This window comes from Apteryx mantelli, chromosome 3 (assembly GCF_036417845.1).
Source record: "Apteryx mantelli isolate bAptMan1 chromosome 3, bAptMan1.hap1, whole genome shotgun sequence".
NCBI classification, from domain to species: Eukaryota; Metazoa; Chordata; class Aves; order Apterygiformes; family Apterygidae; genus Apteryx; species Apteryx mantelli.
Genome location: NC_089980.1, coordinates 80316716 through 80337548, shown reverse-complemented (window position 1 = coordinate 80337548; position 20833 = coordinate 80316716). Strand labels below are relative to the sequence as shown.

General features: G+C 38.6%; 1 protein-coding gene across 1 annotated transcript in view; it reads left to right on the top strand.

Annotated features, from left to right (window-relative positions):
- NKAIN2 (sodium/potassium transporting ATPase interacting 2) overlaps nucleotides 1-20833 on the top strand; it is a 569846-nt gene that overhangs the window by 523683 nt on the left and 25330 nt on the right. Inside the window, exon 5 of the mRNA XM_067293778.1 lies at nucleotides 17472-17532. Coding sequence (XP_067149879.1) covers nucleotides 17472-17532 — 61 coding nt within the window. The remainder of the gene's footprint in view (nucleotides 1-17471; nucleotides 17533-20833) is intronic.

Genomic DNA, 20833 nt, shown 5'->3' with positions numbered 1-20833 from the left:
AGGTGACATGTTCTCTCATTCTCTTGCCTTGCATTTGCCGTTCTCCCAAGCTTTCTTCACTTTCCTTAAATCCTATGCATTTTGTTTCAGAAGGCTATTTCATTATTTTCTTTCTGTCTAGAGATTCAGATGCAATGCTTCCTGACATAAGGGTTGAAACTTGTGAAGTGTGTCCTCTTTCCTCATTTCTGAAATAAATATTAAACTGAGATCTGGAGTAAGCTGGTTACACCTCTCCTGGGATTCTCTGGATTTAATTCAACATGGATAAAAATAGCAATGCAAATTACATATAGTGAGTTAAGTGCGGTAATAATAGTGTAATACGCACCATGCTGCTAATTACTGAATGTGCTCACTGAAGGTAATTTACTCAAGCAGAAAATAGTGAAAGATCTCACAGTACAGTTGAAGGTAGTTGTATGCTCTGCTGTATCTGAGCGAGTTAGAGACTAACTTCAAATACTTTACTATCACTTCAAGTTTCTCTGTTGTTCTTCCACTGAAGCAAAGTGCTCGTTTTTCCCCATTTGTAGAATTCTTTTCTTCCACAAATATTGCCATATATTGAAATTTTTATATATCAACATTGCATGGACCTTACTAGAGTCACAAATCATGAAGCCATGATTACTTAGTTTGACCTCCTACATAACACAGGCCATAGAGATTCCCTGAACTTTCTGAATTTCTTTCCCTGAATTTCTCTCTGAATTAAAGTTAAAAATGTATTTAATCTTGATTTGAAAATGTCCCATGATGTTCACCACAATTCTTGTTAAATTTAACTTCAACTTTCTTTCTTTTCTAATTTTAAGCTTTGGATCTAGAGATTTACAAGACATTTATCTGATAAACTGCAGTACCCTGTCATTAGCAAAAGTTTTGTTCCCTGTTTTTATGGTTTGTGAAGGTAATCTTTCTTTAGCTAGCCTGCTTAATCTCCTTCGTACTTAGTGAGCTACTCATGCTCACCAGTTCTCTAATCATTCTCATGACTCTTCTCTGAACCTTCTCCCTCTTTTCAAAATCCTTCTTGGAGCTTGGACACTGAATATATTTTGAAATTTAGTAAAAGCTGCACCACGAATACAAAGAAAATGTAATATCCTCAGTTAAACTCAGTTCCCATTTAAACAGCTGAAGAGCACATGATCTGTTTAACCTCAGTGTTGAACTAGTTATGTGCTATGAAGGTGTTTCAGTCACTACCCTATCTGTAAGCCAGGCTTTCCTGCCTGCCTATATTCAAACACATTTTATTTGCTTGTACTCAGTACAAGACATCCAGATTGCTCTAAAGGAGTGTTAGTCCTCTAAGTCTTTGCCTATTCTAAATTCAGTTGTTTTTTGATTGTTGTAGACATATACACACTCTGAACTTCCTGCCTTATTCTGCTAGGATGGGATTCACCTTCACCCTACTGACTTTGGTCATCTAAAAGTTAGGTATCTAGCTTAAGTTAGACAATTGGGCTTCTCCCCTAATCATGGAGAAAGGCAGGCACTTCTAGAGAGATTCATCACATCCTAATTTAGATGCCTAAAATATGTGGGATGACTTGTTCTCTCTATAGGTGTCTGTCTCTCACCAATGACTAGGTATTTGTTTCAACATTCATGGAAAAAAAAAAAAACAATTATAACGGTCATCAATTATCTTCATGATGCCAGAGGCAAAATTTTCAGAAGCTACTAGAAAAATGTTAGGCAAATGCAACTTGAGGGCAAAAACAAGATCTGACTTTTCTATCAGAGCTGTTCCCCTAGGTAAGAGAGAATGAAGTGCCAAGAAAGAATATTTGGCATTTATAAAAGACATCTGTACACTGCTATTCCATTAATCCCTGATTAAGCACAGGGCTTTCCTTCATATTAGCTTGCTGTTTTTGGAAAGGTGTATAATTCATTACAAAGATGAAGTAACTGGAAAGTATTTCAAAGTTAGCATGTATATCAATCCAAGTCATTACATCCAAACAACATGATGTGTTTAGGTTAGCAGTAAATACATTACAGTACAGTTGTGACTAGATCACATCTTGCCGCATGTGTTTTCTGACATAGTAGTTGACTGGGTAAACATATGCAGCTGATGGAAATAGCACAGGGATTCAATGGATAGATTGCTAACAGAAACTGTATGATCTGAATTTTTGTTGCTTGATAGCAGAAAACAGAGTAGATGACCTATGGAAGACAACAGACATTATATTAGAATACAAATATTCCCCATCATGGCATCTATTAGAATGAAGATCATTGTGAAGAAGTCATAAATGATGAAGGTATGCAGGAGGCTTGCATGTGAAAACTGCAAATGAGGACCCCTACACAAGCTGGAAAAATATTGTTATCAGAGAAGAATGTCAATAATGAAAGATTGTGCCTCACTGGGGCAGCAGAAAGGACAGTGAAAACAAATGCACTATTTACTGGGCTCAGTAAGACCTCAAGATCAAGAAAATCAGTAAAAGAATGAAGATAAAAAATGCCATCATCAGGGCCTTCGTATTTGGTACAGAAATGTAAGGACTGAAAAAGAAAAGAAGGCTAAAAAGGACTTTGGAAGGATAACTCCAAAAGAACATGAAAGAGTGTCAGGATGACTGTCAAATTCAAATCAGATAAATTGATGTGGAATCATTAACCAAATTTCTTTATCAAAACTGAATGAGATAGCCTGATTGTGTGAACAAGATGAGCAATGCAAGATTCCCAAAGCAGTCTCTTTATTATATACACCGTTCTCCAGATAAAATAGATATGCTCACTATCCATCCGATTAACATCTGTCTGAATAAAATTTGGGCTTCTCATCTGTTTGCTGCCCAATTGTTTCAAGTCTTCCACCATGTCTAGGTTGCTGCACGTTGCATGAAGATCAGGATCAAATTCAGAGACAAGCACCTGCTAATCAGGCACATATTAAGCATGAAGTCTAATATCTTTGTGCAGAATTACGCCTTTGGTAGCAATTATGCAAACTTTTCATGAGGCACACAGCCTTTCCAGGCACAGAAACAGCCACCTGCCTTTGAAGCTTTGCTACTTCCACTGCAGAGGAAGAGCAAGCCTCTGAAAATGTGAAAGAAAGACTGTGAAAGCTGTGAAAGAAAGATCTGCACTCTCATATGCCCCGGCGCACATGGGTAAATTGCCATACAAAGTTTTGTCATATCAATTCAATGAACTTAGAAATTACAGCTGCCGAATCATTTAATTTTGGGTAAGGTAAAATGTTTGAAAGCAGATGGAGAATGGTTATTCTTTTGAAAATGGAAGAGTTATTTTGATTAACACTTGCTATTTTAAGTATATATCTTTCCCACTTGCAAGTATGTCATTGTAGCTGACCTACAGACAAGTCCTCATTTAATCACAGAGAAGCTTTCAAGTTATCGTTTTAGCAAAAATTATATGTAACACAACAAAAAAAAAAGATGTGCTTTCTGCTAGTTTGGCTTTTCACGTTACCTAGACACTCAAATGCTTGCTTTTCCCAACTTTTATCACTTGCTGAACTTGGAGGTAAGTGACTACATGCCAATGAATGATCAGAGATCAGCACTGTGGAGGTCATTATAAATCAACTAGATATGAAATCAGAAGGAAGTCTGAAAAACAGCAGAAAAATGCATTCACAGCTTTCAGAAAAGAGATGTTATTGTCTCAAGCTCAGTTCCACATGATCACATAATATTGCTGTTCCAGTTCCAGAGGCTGCTTTCTGTGCCATGCGAATTACCTGTGGGGATGTAAAGCTCTCTGTTCCCATGAGACCGCAGTCATGCTGCAGTCTTCCAAACTGGAGGGACCTGCGAGCCTTTCCAAGCTCCCAAGTCTGACTACATCTGCAGGATGCATCCCAAAACCAAACTGAGGTCAGACCTAAGCACACATTAATGTCCTCTTTCTTGATGTCCTAGTTTCCAGAGAAAAGTAACCCAGACACACAAGCTAATCCATGCTTAGCTCCAATCAGGTCCCCTGTCATCCAGGTGAAGGGATGAAGACCACAAGACTTACAGCAGTTTAGCTTAACTGACCATTTAGACACAATCTGTGACCCTTTTGAAAATGGGATGTTTCTGCCCTAAAGAATTCCTGAGCTGGAGTCTGTTGCCATTTTCAACTTTAATTTAACCTCTTTCTTCAGTATTATTGATATATCTGTTTTGCTTCAGTTTTTTAGGGAAACATAGCCCTGCTTATTTAACCTGTGTCAACTACAGTTTATAAACACTCAAGCAAAAATCTATTTTATTTGGGTAGCACAATCATCTGTCAAACCTGCAAACTGCACTTTTTGTCTCTAATAAGGCCTATTGTCCCTCCAGTCCATGTTCCCTAAATGTTTGAATGCTCTTTTATTTATCTTGGCATAATTCTTTTCAGACCCTGTGTTTGCTTTTCCTCTCTTTTGTATAACTACAAATTTATTCTGCAATATGTCTGACCTCACACTGGAATTGTATATCTGATGTTTTATACCTTAAACATTTCAGTGTTCATGCCATAGACTTGCATTATTTCAAATTGGTGATTTATTGCCTACTAATACCATGCAATACATTTGCAAGTACTATGCATCTTCTTGAGCATTCACGAGATAGCATTAGTGCTTTACTTCACTAAACATGAGTGGAAATCTAACCAGATCTATCACTTTATGAAAGTGTAGTTCATCTGTAAAGAGAACATCTTCACAAAGATAAGGCGTTTTATTTTAAATCTTAGCTCAAACAATATACTAATGCATCTCTTCAGAATTACAACCACCTGTAATAAGTGATGTGCATAGCATTTAACAAAGCAATAAAGCATAATAACGATCAAGTTGGTAAGAGAAAATTGTTTTCCTCCACAGTGAAGAATTCCAGGGTGCTATTCGCATGATTAGAGGGTATTATCAAGAAATATTATGATTTAATTGAAAGTTTCTTGAGTTAGCTTGTGTAGTAAAAGGCAGCTATCATTTTGCATTCATTGCTCTCAGGCTAAAATATCTCAACTGAAACATGTATATAATGTGTATAAAAAAAATGTTTGTCAAAAGCTCTCAAATCCCACTTTCAAAAGTGATTTTCACACTTGTCAGCCTAAATGTCAGCAATGAGCTCCTAAGTCCCTTAGCCAATTTAAAAAATGGGGCTTCTAAGTCAGGTTTGCATTATAAAAATATTTTGCCCACTCTGCCTAACACTGCCCTGTTATTTAGGTATAAATGTCGAAGAACTAGTTCAGCTTTCCATCTAAATAACAGAGCAGAATTTGGTAAAATGGATCACTAGTTTCCTGCAAATACATGGCCTATAGGAGTAATCACCTTTCACAGTGATTCGTAACAGCAGGACATACATATATTTGCTTCAATTATCATCTCTGGCACCTTGTCACTGAAAGGCAGAAGTCCAAAATATCTGGTAAAGGCTGTTTGCCAGCTGAAAGTCATAAAAAGTAAAGCTTTTTCTGCACAGAATTCTCAACTGTTTGTCAGATTCTGTCTTCACTCCACCTATCTGAGAGCTCTTTCCATGTTTATCGGGTACTGCCAAGGTATTTAAGAATTATACTTTATTGGATATATTATTTTTTCAGATGAATAAGGTTTTTTGCATAATTTGTGAAGTTACAAAATAGCAAAAAATTATAAAAACAGACATGGTCCAGATGTGACATACAGAATGGCAAAAGGAAAGACAAGGATGCTAGAATATAGTTGGTTGATTACTCTAAGGCACATAGTCCTCTTTATTCTTTAACGTAGGACGGTTTGGGCAATAAATATCCTAGTTCGATAATGTCGTAACTCCCTAACTATTGACCTGATAATTATATAATCATTCAAATTAACTAACTTCACATCCTAACCCATGAAATCTGATGAAGCAGAATGCCTTCATGCTCTATGAAACTAGAAAGCTACAGTCTCTCTTGCATGGCAGGAGACACTTCAAGGTGTCCAGGATTGAAGATGTAACAAACAGTTACTAGATCATACAGACGTATCTCCTAGACCTCAGTACTCTCTTATTCAGAGTAGATGATATATATTAGGGCACCAGTGAAAAACAAGGCAGGTTTGTGTGCATGTGTGCACCCAAGCACCTGGTCTCTTTTCCCTTCTGTGTTGTCAACACCCTTCCTGCACCTCTGACAACTCCTTTTATGCCTTCAGGTGCTGTCTCATTTTTCTCCAAGCAGCTCTCCAGTGCATTATACTGCAATTAAGGTGTTTCGTCTTCCTTTGGAACATCCTCCTGATGCTTCCTAATAGATACAACTCTGCTTGCTCCTGACTAGCATCAGGTATCTAGATATTTTAAAAATGAGCTAAATTGTAATCAACTTCTCAAATAAAATATCTTTTGTATTGGAAATGTGATTAGGACTGAACTGTGACAACAGAATTTTTTACTTCTTCTGAGAGGCCTAATTCAGTCACCATGTACAGTTTCGCTAAAACTCTTATGCCCTTTTCATTTCCCTCTAACTTCTGAAGATATTAGTATAACTTTGCCCACTTTCTGTGGATATATAATAAACCAGGGAGGAAATCTCATGGAGCATGCCGTGTCTTGGCTTTACACTGTGTTTAGTGTTGCAATACAGCTGTACAGCTCAGCTGTCTTCAGAGATGTCTGCGTGACTTGGACCTTACTGCACAGTGTCACGTTGCATTCCCTCATGTCTTGCCAATTAAATTGTCCTCTCTTCCCTTTATTCTGCCAAGGCAACAGAACCAGAAAAAATAAGGTCACACTTCTCAATTTTAGCACTGAATTGTTGATGTAGGAGCACCAAGCATCTGAGAACCATTTCTTCTCTGACTCTCAGTAGGATTTAATATTGTCTCTCATTTTTCAAAGAGCTGGTGCATCTGCTCAAGTCAATAACATCAAATCGCTATCTACCAAAGATCTATTCTCTGCCAGAGTTCAGTCTGAGAAGTACAAAAGATTGACAATGTTAACATTTGGAATAAAAATATGCACAAAATTAAATATAAACAATATTAAAAATGAAGCATTAGCACATTGCTGTTATTCTTCATAGAGTACTTTAATATAATTGATTAATAAAAAAGTAGAACAGAATACCTAGCTGAAGAACTTGTAATACCTTCCATCCAGAATCTCAAAGCAAATGTCACAGTGATGAACAAAACCTTTTCCTGCCCTGGTGAAACAGGCATTATTATCTCCACTGTACAGATGTAAATGGAACTCAGAAAAAAAGAAAGAAAAGATAAATCTTGATTACGCTGTTTTGAAGTCCGTGTTAGGGAGCATCATGGCTCTGCATCACATAGGTGGGAGCTTCTGGAGGCAAGGATAAAGACATAACATTTTCAGGGACAATGAAGGAACACAGCTGCTATACCAACATGATGGCTATGGTGTGTGTTGATGCCAGAGCACAAGGAAAAAGGCTATGGTCTTTTCTCTCTCTTCATGCAGTCTAATACCAGTGTGGAGGCTGAACAGAAATTGTCTTTCTCTGCTGGTACAGAAGCTTCCCCTCACCTTTCCTTATGCTCTCCTGAAGGGGCCGAGACATGACAATCTGGAGCTGGCTGGATTGCCAGAGGTCGCCCTGGCCCTGAACGTGCTGTGCATGGAATAGATGGCAGAGTTGTGGCCTTCACCACTTCTGGGTTCAAAAAAAAGAAAATTCACATTTTTCTTGAGAGACTAATGTGTCAACGTACAGCTGCCACTTGTGCTCTTCCTACCAGAGCAACTTCTGCATCAGCATGTTAAATAGCCTCTTACTGAGACCTAAAAGAGATGTGTGCTGACTACTGAGAGCCACATGGAGCTTCAGAGCTTCAAGCTGAAGATCACTGATTTAGTGGATAACAAGAGAAGTGACTGGTTCAGTTGAAACATTTAGTTTTAAATGGGTATCTGATGTCTGCTGATGGCAGAGGTCTAATTTAGACTCCCTTGATCACTGTGGCTGGCACACTCCCAGGTATTGCATTATATTAACAAGGTTCATAAATCGTCAGATATAACTCATCCACTTAACTCTCTGAAATGAGGCACAGATTCTAAGGACACGGCCTTTCCGAGAATGTTCTCGCTTTATTATTTGTCATTCCCCAAAAATACTTAATGTGATATGATGTTACTGGAGTCTTCAGCTAAAGGGATCACTTTTTTTTCATCACACGTATTGGAAAATTTATTCATATATCTTCTTTCACTCCAGGGTGCAACTGGGACCCTAATCATGAAACTATTTCCATTCAGGCTAATGAGATCACTATTTGTCATGCCGAATAAATAAGGAAGTGATCTCCTGCCCTCCACCAGAAGGAATGTAAAGGGAAAGGTGCCTTTGGCCATGGAATTCACATTGTCCTTTCCTTCAGAGACTCAAGAGGGTAATCTCTTTTCATACCAGGCTAGGCTGCATGGTGTGATATTCCTTTAAACTCTCCAGTGGTTCTCCTTTTGCAAGGAAAGTTTCATAAAGTGCTTTGGCATTTGCTTTTTGAAGTCTGCTTAGCTGATTTTGCTGAATGGAAAAAGTAGCACTGAAACATATCTTTTATTATAGATTACAAAGGTGGAAAAAGCCTTCAGTAGGCTAATGCTGTGAGGAAAAATATCATAGAAACATGAGCTGAGTTCAGTTACTTTAAACACTAGATGCCACAGGAAGAAGTTTTACTGACCTTGAACCCCACTGACACTTAATGCTGTTATATTGTGCATCTAGAGCAAAATGTTTATGCTAGGCAAGGAGATGCCATGCTGTGGAGCCCCCCCCCCCAACCGCCATGTAGACGGCTTTGAATTTTCAGTAAGGTACTTCTCTTTTCTTACTCGAGAGCATGAGGCTTGAAGAGCTATTTGGTTAAGATCAGTTCACTCTTCCCTAATCTGCCTTATGTGCATTGCCAGACAGAGAGGATATCTTGTCAGGCATCCTGCAGCCATGGAGCTGAGAGGCAGAGCCTCCCCCTGACTTAGCCATCTCCCTGGCAGCTCTGTTGCTGAAGGCACTGTCAAAGAGATTGGTCTATTCCCCTGTAGCTGCTCTACGGTTCCCACTTGGCTCAAGATTATTTGTGTATTTTAATAACCAATCAATACTTGGCGTTTAGCAATTAAGTCCCTCTTCATCTAGATCACACCACCTACAGCTTCTCCTATGGATGGCAATATATACCTTATTTGGTTTTCTTCTTGTAAATTAATGAACTTGACTGTTTTGGTTGCTGAAGAGCTGCTTCAGCTGAGCTGTGCACTTTGTATGCAGTACATCAATACATAGCCGTCACCAACCTATTGTAGAAACACTTTGATCAGAGCAATATTAGGCTGTTACACCACGACCACCACCATGAAGCCAGTGTAGTGCTGAAGGCTGTTATGTACCCATGGAGTTTCCTGATCCTGTGACTGCCGTCAGAGCCTTCAAATAAACAATTCATTGCAATAAAAATGAATAGCATCACAGGAAAAGAGTCAGTCTACTGAAAAGTTTCTCTCACCTCTGATGAAATGTTCTGTCACTTGCTGTTTATGCGACAGGGTTACTCAAACTTCATCTAACGTGTAATGATGAAGAAGAGTGCATTACCTGTGCTTCCTCACCAAACTTTTACTCTACACAGTTTTCATGGTGGGCCACAATCTTGAGAAAGTAGCAGACCCAGCACAAAACTCCCTTTCTCACCCTCTACTCACTCTCCTCCAAATGCTTCTGGGGGCCATTACTCACAATCACATCATCGAGGTTCGCTCACCATATGGGTGCCTCAACATGGAGAGTTTTTCACAGAACAGAAGCCCTTGTATGTGTTTGTTTATCAGGAATTCAGAGTTCTCTTCTACCATCAAAATATTTCCCCCTATGCAATCTGCACAAACTTCAGATATGCAGATTTTTTTTTTCTACTGCCCCTCAAAAGAGTGAGTAGCATTGATAGTCAACTGTTTCATCTAATGCTGTTCAATTTAAAATGCTAGGCATTCATTTGGTGGGCTGTGAGCAGTCTGTGTCTTTGTTAGATCTGCAGCATAAAGAACCAATTTTTCTTATCCTAATCCTATGGCTGTCTGGAAAAGGTGACACACACTGAGACATAATGATAAGAAAAGCTACAGCTGCCAAAGGCAGTCAGGTACCAAAGCCAGATGATTAAACCATCCCAAAGCATTCCCAGAAGAGAAGAGGGAAAAGGTCCAAAGGTTTTTTCCATGAAAGCTGCCTTGCTATAAAAGCTTCAGAGAGGAACCCACATACAGACACATATGGACTCTTACTTTAACAATCCATTCCTAATAATAACAGGCTTGCCAGGGTGATACGTATTTTAAAGCCTTTTACCTGAGTTTTTTTGTTTGGGCTTCACTCTTTGTTTTGTTGTTTTGCTGTTGCTGGGTGGATAGAGGCAGCTAACCTTGTTTTAAAAATAAATGGGATGATTTTTCCCAATCTACACAGCCCTAATGGCTAAATCCCTTTGATGCGAACAGCAGCCACTGCACGCTGTTGACCCCTGTACAATCACAGCTATGTTCTAACAGTGACAAGCTGGGTTTCAGAGCTGTACAGTAAGAGGAAACAGAGCAATAGGCTTTTCAATTTTCAGAGCTTTCATACTCTCACTTTGGCTGGAATTAACAAAAATAGGTGGTCAAACATATCCTTTAACCCTAACGAGGTGAGAAAAGGTAGAGTGGAGATAGTTCCACAGAAGCAGAAAAGAGAAAGTTAAAATTTTCTTGTTTTGTGTAGGGTTTTTTTTGCAACACTGACGCCTTCAGCTTGCACTGAGCAGTGTGTATTTGAGCTGCACCCAATACCTGCTGAAAGCAGCTGGTGGGGGATTTGCTCCTGGCTTCCCGGCAGTGTTGTTGCTCTAAGCTGTCACCTGGGGATTAGCACAGGTCAGCATGCTGTGCCTCCCCTCTGCAGCTGCAGACATGCCTGCTTTAGCTTCCTGAGGGAATCCAGCAAAGTCCCAGTTGGGGCATTTTGCCTGTGAGAGCAGCAATGTTGAGTTCAACACTGAGACTGAATCTGCAGGATGCTCTGCAGCTCAGTTAACATGAAGGTCAGCAATAAATGATCCTTACTTTCATTTTGTACAAGCTGTTAACCCCTACATTTTGGCTTGTGTTTGAAACAGGACAAAGTACGTCCTTCTCTTTAGCTGTGAGATGAAATCATGGAAAAGCACCAAGTATCATGTGGTTATCAAAAGCATAAATCACACTGAAATACCTAGGAAGAAGGAAGATTTGTAGAAAGTTTTAGGTCAGATCCACAGAAAAGTCTTCCTAAACTTTCAGGAAATTTGGGTCAAGCTGAGTGTCTGTAATACAGCTTCAAAACAGGTAAGTATCTCTTGCTTTCTACTGTTGTTAAGGTTTGCACACCTCTTATCTGACAAGCCATAGAGCTGTGATTTTCGGTGCCCCTGTGGTCTCTTCAATTCATCAGGTGAAAAAGCTTGCCGGGGAAGATGCTAAGGGAACAGTTGCCCTGAACAAGACAGAACCTTTTTCAAGCTCTCAGCAGCATTTCAAACAAAAACGTTCTAGCAGGTCTTCATGGTGATCTTCACATGCTTATACAGAAATGAAATCTCAGGAAAATTGAATGGTCCACTGAGAAATAAAGAGAGACTTTATGCTAAGCACCTTCTAGATAGCTGATATAAAAAAGATTACAATGCAAGAGTTAAAATAATGCAATTTTTATCACACTTCTGTCTTCCAATGTGTCTAGATTTATCTGTATTTATGATTCATGCTTTACTGTGCCCACGGGAAAAGATAACAAATCAAAAACCTCTGGGGCAGCTTGCAGCTTAAAGAAGGAAAGAAGAAGAATTTGACAATTATATAGGTTAAGAAATCAGATTCTGTCATTTTTTTAAAAATTTTATGTTTGTCTACTAGATATTATTGTGGTCATGATAATTTTACACAGTGTTTTTTTAATAATTATTTTATTTCACAGAAAAAAGCTACTTGGCCACACTAATGAATAATTCTTTTCAGATAGCACATAGATAGATAATTACATAGAAAAATGACACTAAAGCCACGCAGTCCTCATTGCCCATCAGGATTCTGATCTGGTATCTATAGTTTTTAAATGCTCCTCTTATGATGAAGGGCAGTTCATCATAAGGAGGAATGACAGAGTTCTCACAATGGTAAATGTAAGTGTAAATAAAAATGTACCTCAATGGAGTAGTTTCCATGGCACATAGCTTAAGTTTTATATTAAACTCTAGCAATGATCTTCTCTCACTGATGCTGTACTGTTGCAGGCAGTGAAATCATGCTTGAAAGGGTTTTTGCAGGGGGCAGCTTTAGAACCCCCATGACACTGATTTAATTCTACAGGTATTGAGAGAAAGGTCTCTGTCTCATCTATTCTGCTAAATAATGAGTATGATTTTTCTGAGAATCAATATACTGGAAGTTTTCTAGATAACAATTCTCCAGTTCTTCAGTTGCTCCACAATGTGTGTGTATGTATAAATAAATAAGTAAATATATAAATAAATATACATACATATATGTATGTATGTGTGTATATATATATATCTCCAATCTCCAAAACTCCATTTTAAAGAAATACCATCCCTTAAATGCAAAACATTACAAAGACTCTAAATGTGCAACCCCCTATAAGCTTAAGAAATATAGCTAAATTACATGTGGGTAGAAATGTAACATCACAGCCTGGAGATATGAAGTTCCCATAACCAAAACCAACCTGACTTCCTACATGTAATTCTGCATTATTATTACCTGAACTATCCCGCTTTTTTTGTCAAGATCTTCAAGCATAGTGTTTATGGGAACCTGCAAAAACTTTGGGATCTGGAAAACTTAGTCATGAAAAATAAATTAATGGGCCTCAGCATTAGCTGTTTCAGTGGACACTGTAACATCTTTCCATAGGAAAATGCTGTGGGTTTGTGTTTTTTAAGTTTGATGTCCCTTTCTCCTGACAAAGACCAGTTATCGAATAAAATACTCATGTTCAGTGAAGCCAAGACCCTGTGCTATTTCCGTAACCTTTAAATCATTCATCTTCATCTTTAGAACCTTCTCCTCATCACCTCTCCTCACTCAGGTCTTACCTACTTCTAATTTTTGTTTCTTCCTTGTTGTCATTCTTCTGTTTCAGCTGTCCAACTTAATGGAGATAACTCCTAATAGTTGTTTATCTAGATATTGCTTTAAAAGGGGAAAAGATGGGAGGACTTTGAGCAGGAATGATGGTTTTTCATATAATAGCTTTTTCCCCAAATCTGATGTCATTTGCAGTGTATGAAAACATTTATCTTCATAACAGGGGTGAGAAAAAATAGCAAGACAAGATTTTGATCAATATTGATTCTGATTAAGTTTGATCCCAGCACTTGACATTTTGGGCAACTCTGGAAGTACACTCACAGAAAACTCAGGATCAGCTAAGACTCACTAGCAGTGTAACAGGTTAGTGCTGTCTAGGGTAGGGAATATTCTGTCAGCTTTTTTCTTTTATCTTATATAGCTACAATAATGGAATAAGATGCATTAACACAATTCCATAATTAATATAATTGCCCTCTCTTTAGTAGTGCTGTTTTAATACTGATTTATTTTAGGCTTTTGCTTTTTTTTTTTTTCCTTTGCAGAAGGAACAATTGTTTTATCAAGGTGTTTAGAGATGAAAAAATGGCTTTTTTTCACAAAAGTGTTTGAGATCATTGTATAATTACTAGCTTGTATGAATACGAACATCAGATACCATGAAATTAACACCATGAGAACTAGTGCAGTGATGGGCAATATGTAACTTTTAGAAAGAGCAGTGTTTATTTATACTCATGTGGATATACTGGGGAGAACAGTAAGGAGCTGATTTTCTCGAGCTGCAGAAAATGAAGTTCGTGAAAACATGCATTCAGTAATCACTATATATAAATGAGCGGAAGTGTTAACAGTTCCTTCTCTCCTGGATACCCGTAGTAAGGTATTGTTTTAATTTTGGGGACAGATGCAGACATCTAATTTGGATGGTTCTGTGATCCAGATCTGATCTTCTATTCATTGCACCTATTTCTTTTTATCCCTACATGGCTTATAAAAGAAAACTAGGTTAATGGAAAAAAGGGTTGCAAAGCAACAAGAGTTTCCAAGCTAGCCTTCCTGATTTTAAACTCATTCTCTGAGACAGTCAGCACATTCTCTTCATTATCTCTAAGGGCTTATTCCCTTCCTTCTCGCAGAAGAAAAAAAATTCCTCCTGAGACACTGAATCAGGAAGATTCTGTTCTGTGTAATTCCGATACTGCACTCAGCACTGTGTGTTTGAGCGCTTTCCAGGAATATATTAAGCGATGTGACTAACTTCTATCATTTGTTTGTTTTCTCTTCTCCTTCTCCAGGGGGAAAAGTGTGTTCAGTGGACTGTTTAGTTTGGAATTTATATATATATATATATATATATATATGTATATTGCAGTGTGGTTTTTTTAAGAGAAGCAAGGTCAAAGAAATGCACCTTGCACTTGTAACCAAGGTGGCAAATTTTGTGAGAGCCTTTCATCCCTGTGGAAATCTATTAATAGTCTTAGCTGACTGGCCCCCAAGAAAGCTCAGTTATGTCCATAGGTGAGCTTGCCCTTCTTACAGGAAGCCTGAGTACACTGGGGAGGAAGCATGGTCTAGTCTCCATCCCATTGATATCTATAGTCACCATGGGCTCAGTCCATTGAACATGTTTAAAGTAAAAAACATCACATTCGGTTCTGAGCCTTAGGTTTCGGTGAATGCCCTTTATTGCTAACATAATTAGAAAGTAAAACTTGAATGTCTATCACTTGAATGACTATCACTGGATCAGAACTGATAAGTTACTTGGTAAAAAAAAAACAAACCTAATGGGATGTTAAAATTAAAACAAAATTATTATGTGTATCAAGCAATGGATTGGATAATTGTGGAAGAAGGGAAGGTTTATTTTATGAATCCTGGTTATCTCATGGGAAAAAAACTTGCATTTGTATTTAGAACAGAACAATTTCTAGCTTTAAGTCACTCTTTTAATCAGCAAGCTCATCTGACGAAATGCTCTAGGATTTACTTATATATCAAAGGAGTTCCCTAGATATTTAAGGGATGCAACTGAATACAATTAAAAGATCAGTAGTAAGCACTGTTTGCGATATAGTTTGTTGACTGTGCTTTGTGAGAGGAGTTTAATTAAAAACAGACAAACTTGTGGTGTTTTAGCAGAAAGGGAAATACTGAACTGTATTATAAAGAAAGGCTTTACCATTGTGATTGCCTACCAGAGATGTAACTATTCAGATAACTTGGATCTGATGGTCCGTAAAAAGAGAACAGAGAAACTATTAAGCCAACTTTCACATCCAAGAATGGAATCGTTTATGAATAACCTTTCTGGACCTAATTCTTTGCTGAATTAAACCACATGTAATGTCACTGAAGTCAATAGGGTTATGCAGGGCATAAGTCAGTGAAGTAAATTAGCCCTCTGTCTTGAAGCCAAGAAACCAAAGGAAAGAGTGATCCAATAAAACAGAAATGAAATGCTGATATTAGCTGAATGCTGCTGTTCTTGGTACAGTGCGTTCTTTGTGTCCGGCAGTGAATATTTCATTCTTCCCAGGTGTAAAATCTTCCCAGCAGCACTATAAGGCAGATTTATAATAAATGACAAAATTAATGATTTAATTCTCTTGTAATGCAGCTTCCAGGCTCCCAACAGGAACTTAAGCAGGTAGTACACAACATCTATATTGGCTGCAGTATGAGCTCCAAATCAGGTCTTGACCTCTTCAGAAAAATCCTGGGGCTGACCTTTTTTTCTTTAGCCCTCTCTCACACATACAGATGTTAGAAGCTAGCATCCATATGTATGGATGGTTTTCTACACAGTCACTGCCTCCAACATGGAGACGCTAGGAAACAGAACGGTTTTGTTTATATTTCATGTATACAGTTTATATTAAGGATTCTAAGAACCCAGAACACTACAGTGTTTGTAGATGTGCCTTGGATTCATGTACATGTATAATTGCACTAACCAGCATTCACAACAGTACATGGTCTTTTCTCAGATTTCACCAGTTTACTGTCTAACCCACTGATTAGTTGGTCTGAAATTAAGGACATAATCTCCCTCAACCAGAGATTAAGTTTTTTGCACCATGCACACTGAGAGCTCAATCTTGGCCGGAGTCTTTAGGCATTTTTATTATCCAAATAAAGAAATAATTCCTAAAGATTACAATTGTGTTTGCAACTCCTGAAAAGATCTCTGGGAGGTGACCTATGCAGCACAACACATTTTTACAATGCTGTTCACTTTTCACTACAAAGAGACAAAACAACCAAAATTCTTTTGACATCCTACCATCTTTATGCAGACTTCAGTGATGAGCTAAAGGATGTAAAATGGTTTGTTTGCAGTCACAAAGCTCTTCAAACCTAAATGTAGGGGAAGCCCTGTAAAGCACACAAGCGGCAGATACTGCTGTTGCAGTATTTGTTTTATTGCTTCCAATGTGAGCGTAACTTCTTAGGCACAACAAACAGAATTTGTCAGGAGGACTAGCAGAGGATTTACATGATTTTGGCCATGGCCATGTGCGATATCGGCCTTTGCTTTCCTTCTTTTGCTTTTTTTAGATGACAGTGTGAGATAATCAATCTACCATGGTACTCCAGCAGCACACCAGAATTTACATTTTCTTTTAATTATGTTGTTTGTGGTTACAACCCACTTCTGGGCTTGTTCTGAGGAGAGGGATGCAGGGAACAAGAGCCATTTTCACCAGCTGCAACATGAGACACTGATGCAAATACACACAGATCTATCCAGGGATGAAGTGCTAGGTACTTCTCGAGGCTCAGGGGCTACTACAGATACAGGAACTCATCCCACTGTCAGGTCCACAACCCTAATTTCAAGTGATAAAATGTCTCTATAAAGCCTTTACAAGTTTCCAAGTGCACTGAACCAATGCTAGGTTTAGTTGGCAATGTTCTGCTAAAAAAAAGAGAGTTCTACTAAAGGGTGAAGTTTTGCTGGCAAACAAATATGATTTTGACATAAACATGTACCTTTTCATTTGCTAAACTCCCTTCCATCCACCTGCCTATTTGGTTTTTGATTTTCAATAATTAAAAAGAAGCAAAAAGGATTTTTTTATTAATTATTTTGTAATTTTTATTGAAAAATTTTATTTAAGGAAATACCAACTCCTGACTACTTCCAAAAGAATCACAGAAAATATGGAAATTCACTCATTATTAGAAGGAAAGAACTATTGTAAAGAATTATCATTGCCCCATCAAAAACAGTCTGGTGAAGTTTGTTATTTCTGTTGGTTTTTTGTTTTTTTTTAACCAGCTCCTGTTTTTCTATTGTATTTGCTTTACATCTAACGCTGTTACATTCTGTTTCAGCTGGCGGGCTTCATCTATGCCTGTTATGTTGTGAAATGTATTACTGAAGAAGAGGACAGCTGTAAGTACTAAAGCTTTATTACATACAAAATGAATTCTTTTTCTTTTTAAATCACCCTTCTACTATGCTGGCTCTTGCAGACTTCCACTTAAATGCCTTATTTCATGCCTTTTATGTAGCCAGAATATGCTTTCTGACCATCCTTCTTGATCTGCAATTTGCAAATGCCTGGAAGACAAAGGGGTCATGAAATGCAACCTAAAAAAATACACACTCCTTTCTTCTGAAAAGATCATTGTAATATGTTTTCCCCACGGTTTACCTTAAGAACAAAAAAAGGGGTAAAAATACCAATTGACAAACCTAACTTTTTTGTTTTCCTTGTTCCAAACTGCTATCTAATTGGTTACAGCTGAGGGTATAGCTCTTCTGTGTTGACTTCTGTTTGGCTTGTAAAAGCACTTCCAGCAAAAAAAAAAAAAAAAAAAAGCTTTAGATCATGCAGGACCTTCATTTATGAGAGGTGAAACTATGGAGTTCGTCTTTGTTCCTGCTGCTTGCAGGGTACAATTACAAGAGTGAAATGATCTCGTATAGATATATGTTTGTCTTTCTTCTGCTTATTTATTATGAATAGAAGCCTGTTGAGCAGAATTTACTCTAAGTACATGCTACAGAGCCAAGTCATTTCATTTTTTCTCTACTTTAACCTTGATTTTTTTTTAAAGGGCCACTGCAGCATTTCAGGACATCTTGGGATTTATACTAAAGCGCTTTAGAAACAAGTATCAAAACTGCATGCAACTTTGATAAAATATACATGAATCCTAGAGAGAGTTTTGCAAGAGGAAGCTAAAGGGCTTTTATTTGATTGAGAGCACTGATAAGCCTGGTGGGGGTTCCTTTGTGTGTTCTGCTGTGTAGAAAATAGCTGAAACCCTATAATCTATTGGCAATACAGTGCCACTGTGAGCCATCAAGGGGAGATTTAGTGCTGAAATCAAACTGCATTTTGGAGGTCTTCCGGACTGTGCTTATTTTAGTTGTATCTGTGCTTCTGTGGAGATGAGGAAGGCGTAATAGTAAAAAGAGGTTGAGACAAGTTTGTGGAGCAGGGATATGTCATAAATATGTCTGTCTTTTTAGGGAGTGATCCAGCCATATGGCTTTTGTTCTACTCTCCAATGAAGTGAATTCACTATCCACAGAGTTGGAGGACAATGATTCCTTGCCCCCAAAATGAAATCTTGTTTAATACAATTCTGCCCCCTCTTCCCGGGGCTTAAATCTTTTTTTTCAGTCTGTGTAATGCTTTAGGGCACAATATAAGTAAAAAGTGAGGAAGGGACTTGTGATTTGGCTCACTGAACAAGCACAGGACTCGGAGCACATTTGAAAGATTTCTCCTGTGGTCTGTAAAACAGTATTTCCTGGCAGCAGAGCACTACAGCCAATATGGTATTGTTTTCCGCTCGCTGCTGTGGGAGCTCCCTGTTGTTCCGAAGCCACAGATTGTCATGCTTCTCTGAACCTTTTCTTGTGGTTGCCTCACCTATTTTGAGGCTTTTATTACTTTGCTAGTGCACCTCAACCAGGGCCCCCTCTTCTAGCCAAACAGCCATCTCCTCCATCTGTAAGAGTCTCTCTGAAGTGCTAGGGCAAATGTTCGCTCAGTGCAAGGAAGCCAGCACAACGAGACACTCCGCAATTTCACCTCTGGTGAGTTTTGGAAGCATGGCTGGAAAAAAAGAAAAAGAGCAAACTCTGTGACCGAGTCATTCCAACACTGTAATAACTCTCAGATCTGATTTTGGCCCCTCAAGGTATCGTAAAATTAAAGCAACTTTAATTTGTACTGTGAGACTGCATTTAGCAGAGAATCAGAATGATTCTAGTTTTTTCTTTGCTCAGACATTCGCTCTGATATGGGCTGAGTGCTCTCTAACAGCCAGGGACCAGAGTTCGTAAAGATACCCCCTGCTCTGGTTACATTTTAGATTCTTTTTCTTTTTCCATTTATACATGTTTTCTTGCTTTTTCCCTCCCTTTCAGCAACACATCAATCTATCACTCCCCTCTGGGAAGTAATGTATCCCTTACGGATTCTGTGTTATTTAGTATTTATATTGCAAGGAAAGATTCCTAAGTGTAACTTCCTCAGCATGTTCACAGATGGGGTTGTCCCCGTGCAGACCAAGCAAGCGTAAAAGAGAAGCTTTCAGGGAAAGTGAGATATGCCCCAGAGCCTTCTCCAGAGCCATTGCTAGAACTTCCTGCTTATGCCAGCCTTTAGTAGGAGGTCACTTCAGATCAGCTGTGTTTCTACTCCCACAGTCTCCTTTTTCACTTCCCCACCCTGGCATGCTACTACCATCAACAGCCCATTGAAAAAAAAGAAATCCCATTTCTTTTTTGTTAATGGGCTATGGGAGCAACAGCTGCCTGAAAGAGGAGGGGAAGAAGCAGGTAGGGCAGGAACACTCAGCCTGGCCGAAGCGGGAAGTAAGGGGTGGGTGAGACTAGAGAAAAAGTCAAGAGATCTCCAGATGCCAGATGGGGGCATGTTGCAGATTTTAACCGAAGGAGCACATGAGTGTTGCTCCGGAGCCAAGAAAGTGCATCATCTTCTGTCAGGGTAAAGCCTCTACTGTAGAAACAAAATCAAGTTGCTCTTAAGCTACTTCAGCTGAATTAGCTTTGTTCTCAGAGTAATTGCTACAAGCTGAAAGAATAACCATTTCTCCATTCTTTATACAGATTTTACTAAAAGAACAAATGAGCAAGGGTAGAATTAAGCAAACATTTCACTAAGATTAACCTGCTGTAACCTCACTAAAGGATTAAGAAGGGAATAATACAGTGATCAAATCAGGGTCATAACTAAGACTGAGTCAGCAAATCTAGGGGTTTAAATTACTCACAAACCAAATGAATCCAGCAGCAGGTCCTAAATCAAAGTACAAGTCATGTACCAGCTTTCATGAGAAAAATCTGCCTTTGGTTAATTCTGCACTGAGGATTAAAGAGGAAGCTATTTTCCATTTAGTTATGGTCCCAAGCAGTGCTCTATGCAGGCCACGCCAGGGCAGCACTCATCCCCAAGGATCAGACAAAGGCTCTTTCTTCCCAGCTACTTCTGTTGGTAGTAGCTTGTCACTCCCGAAGGTCTGTTCTGCATCTTGTTCCCTGTGGTTGCACAGGGACGAGGCACTCTGAGGCTTGGTGCACCTCAGGTCTAGAGCTGGGAAAGATGAGCAATGATGGGTCCCAGCAGGGCTTCTGCCAGCTCAACACTCTCCTTTCTGTTCTTGCTACCGCAGAGACCAAGCTATTATCATTCTTACCTCATTAACATTATTAG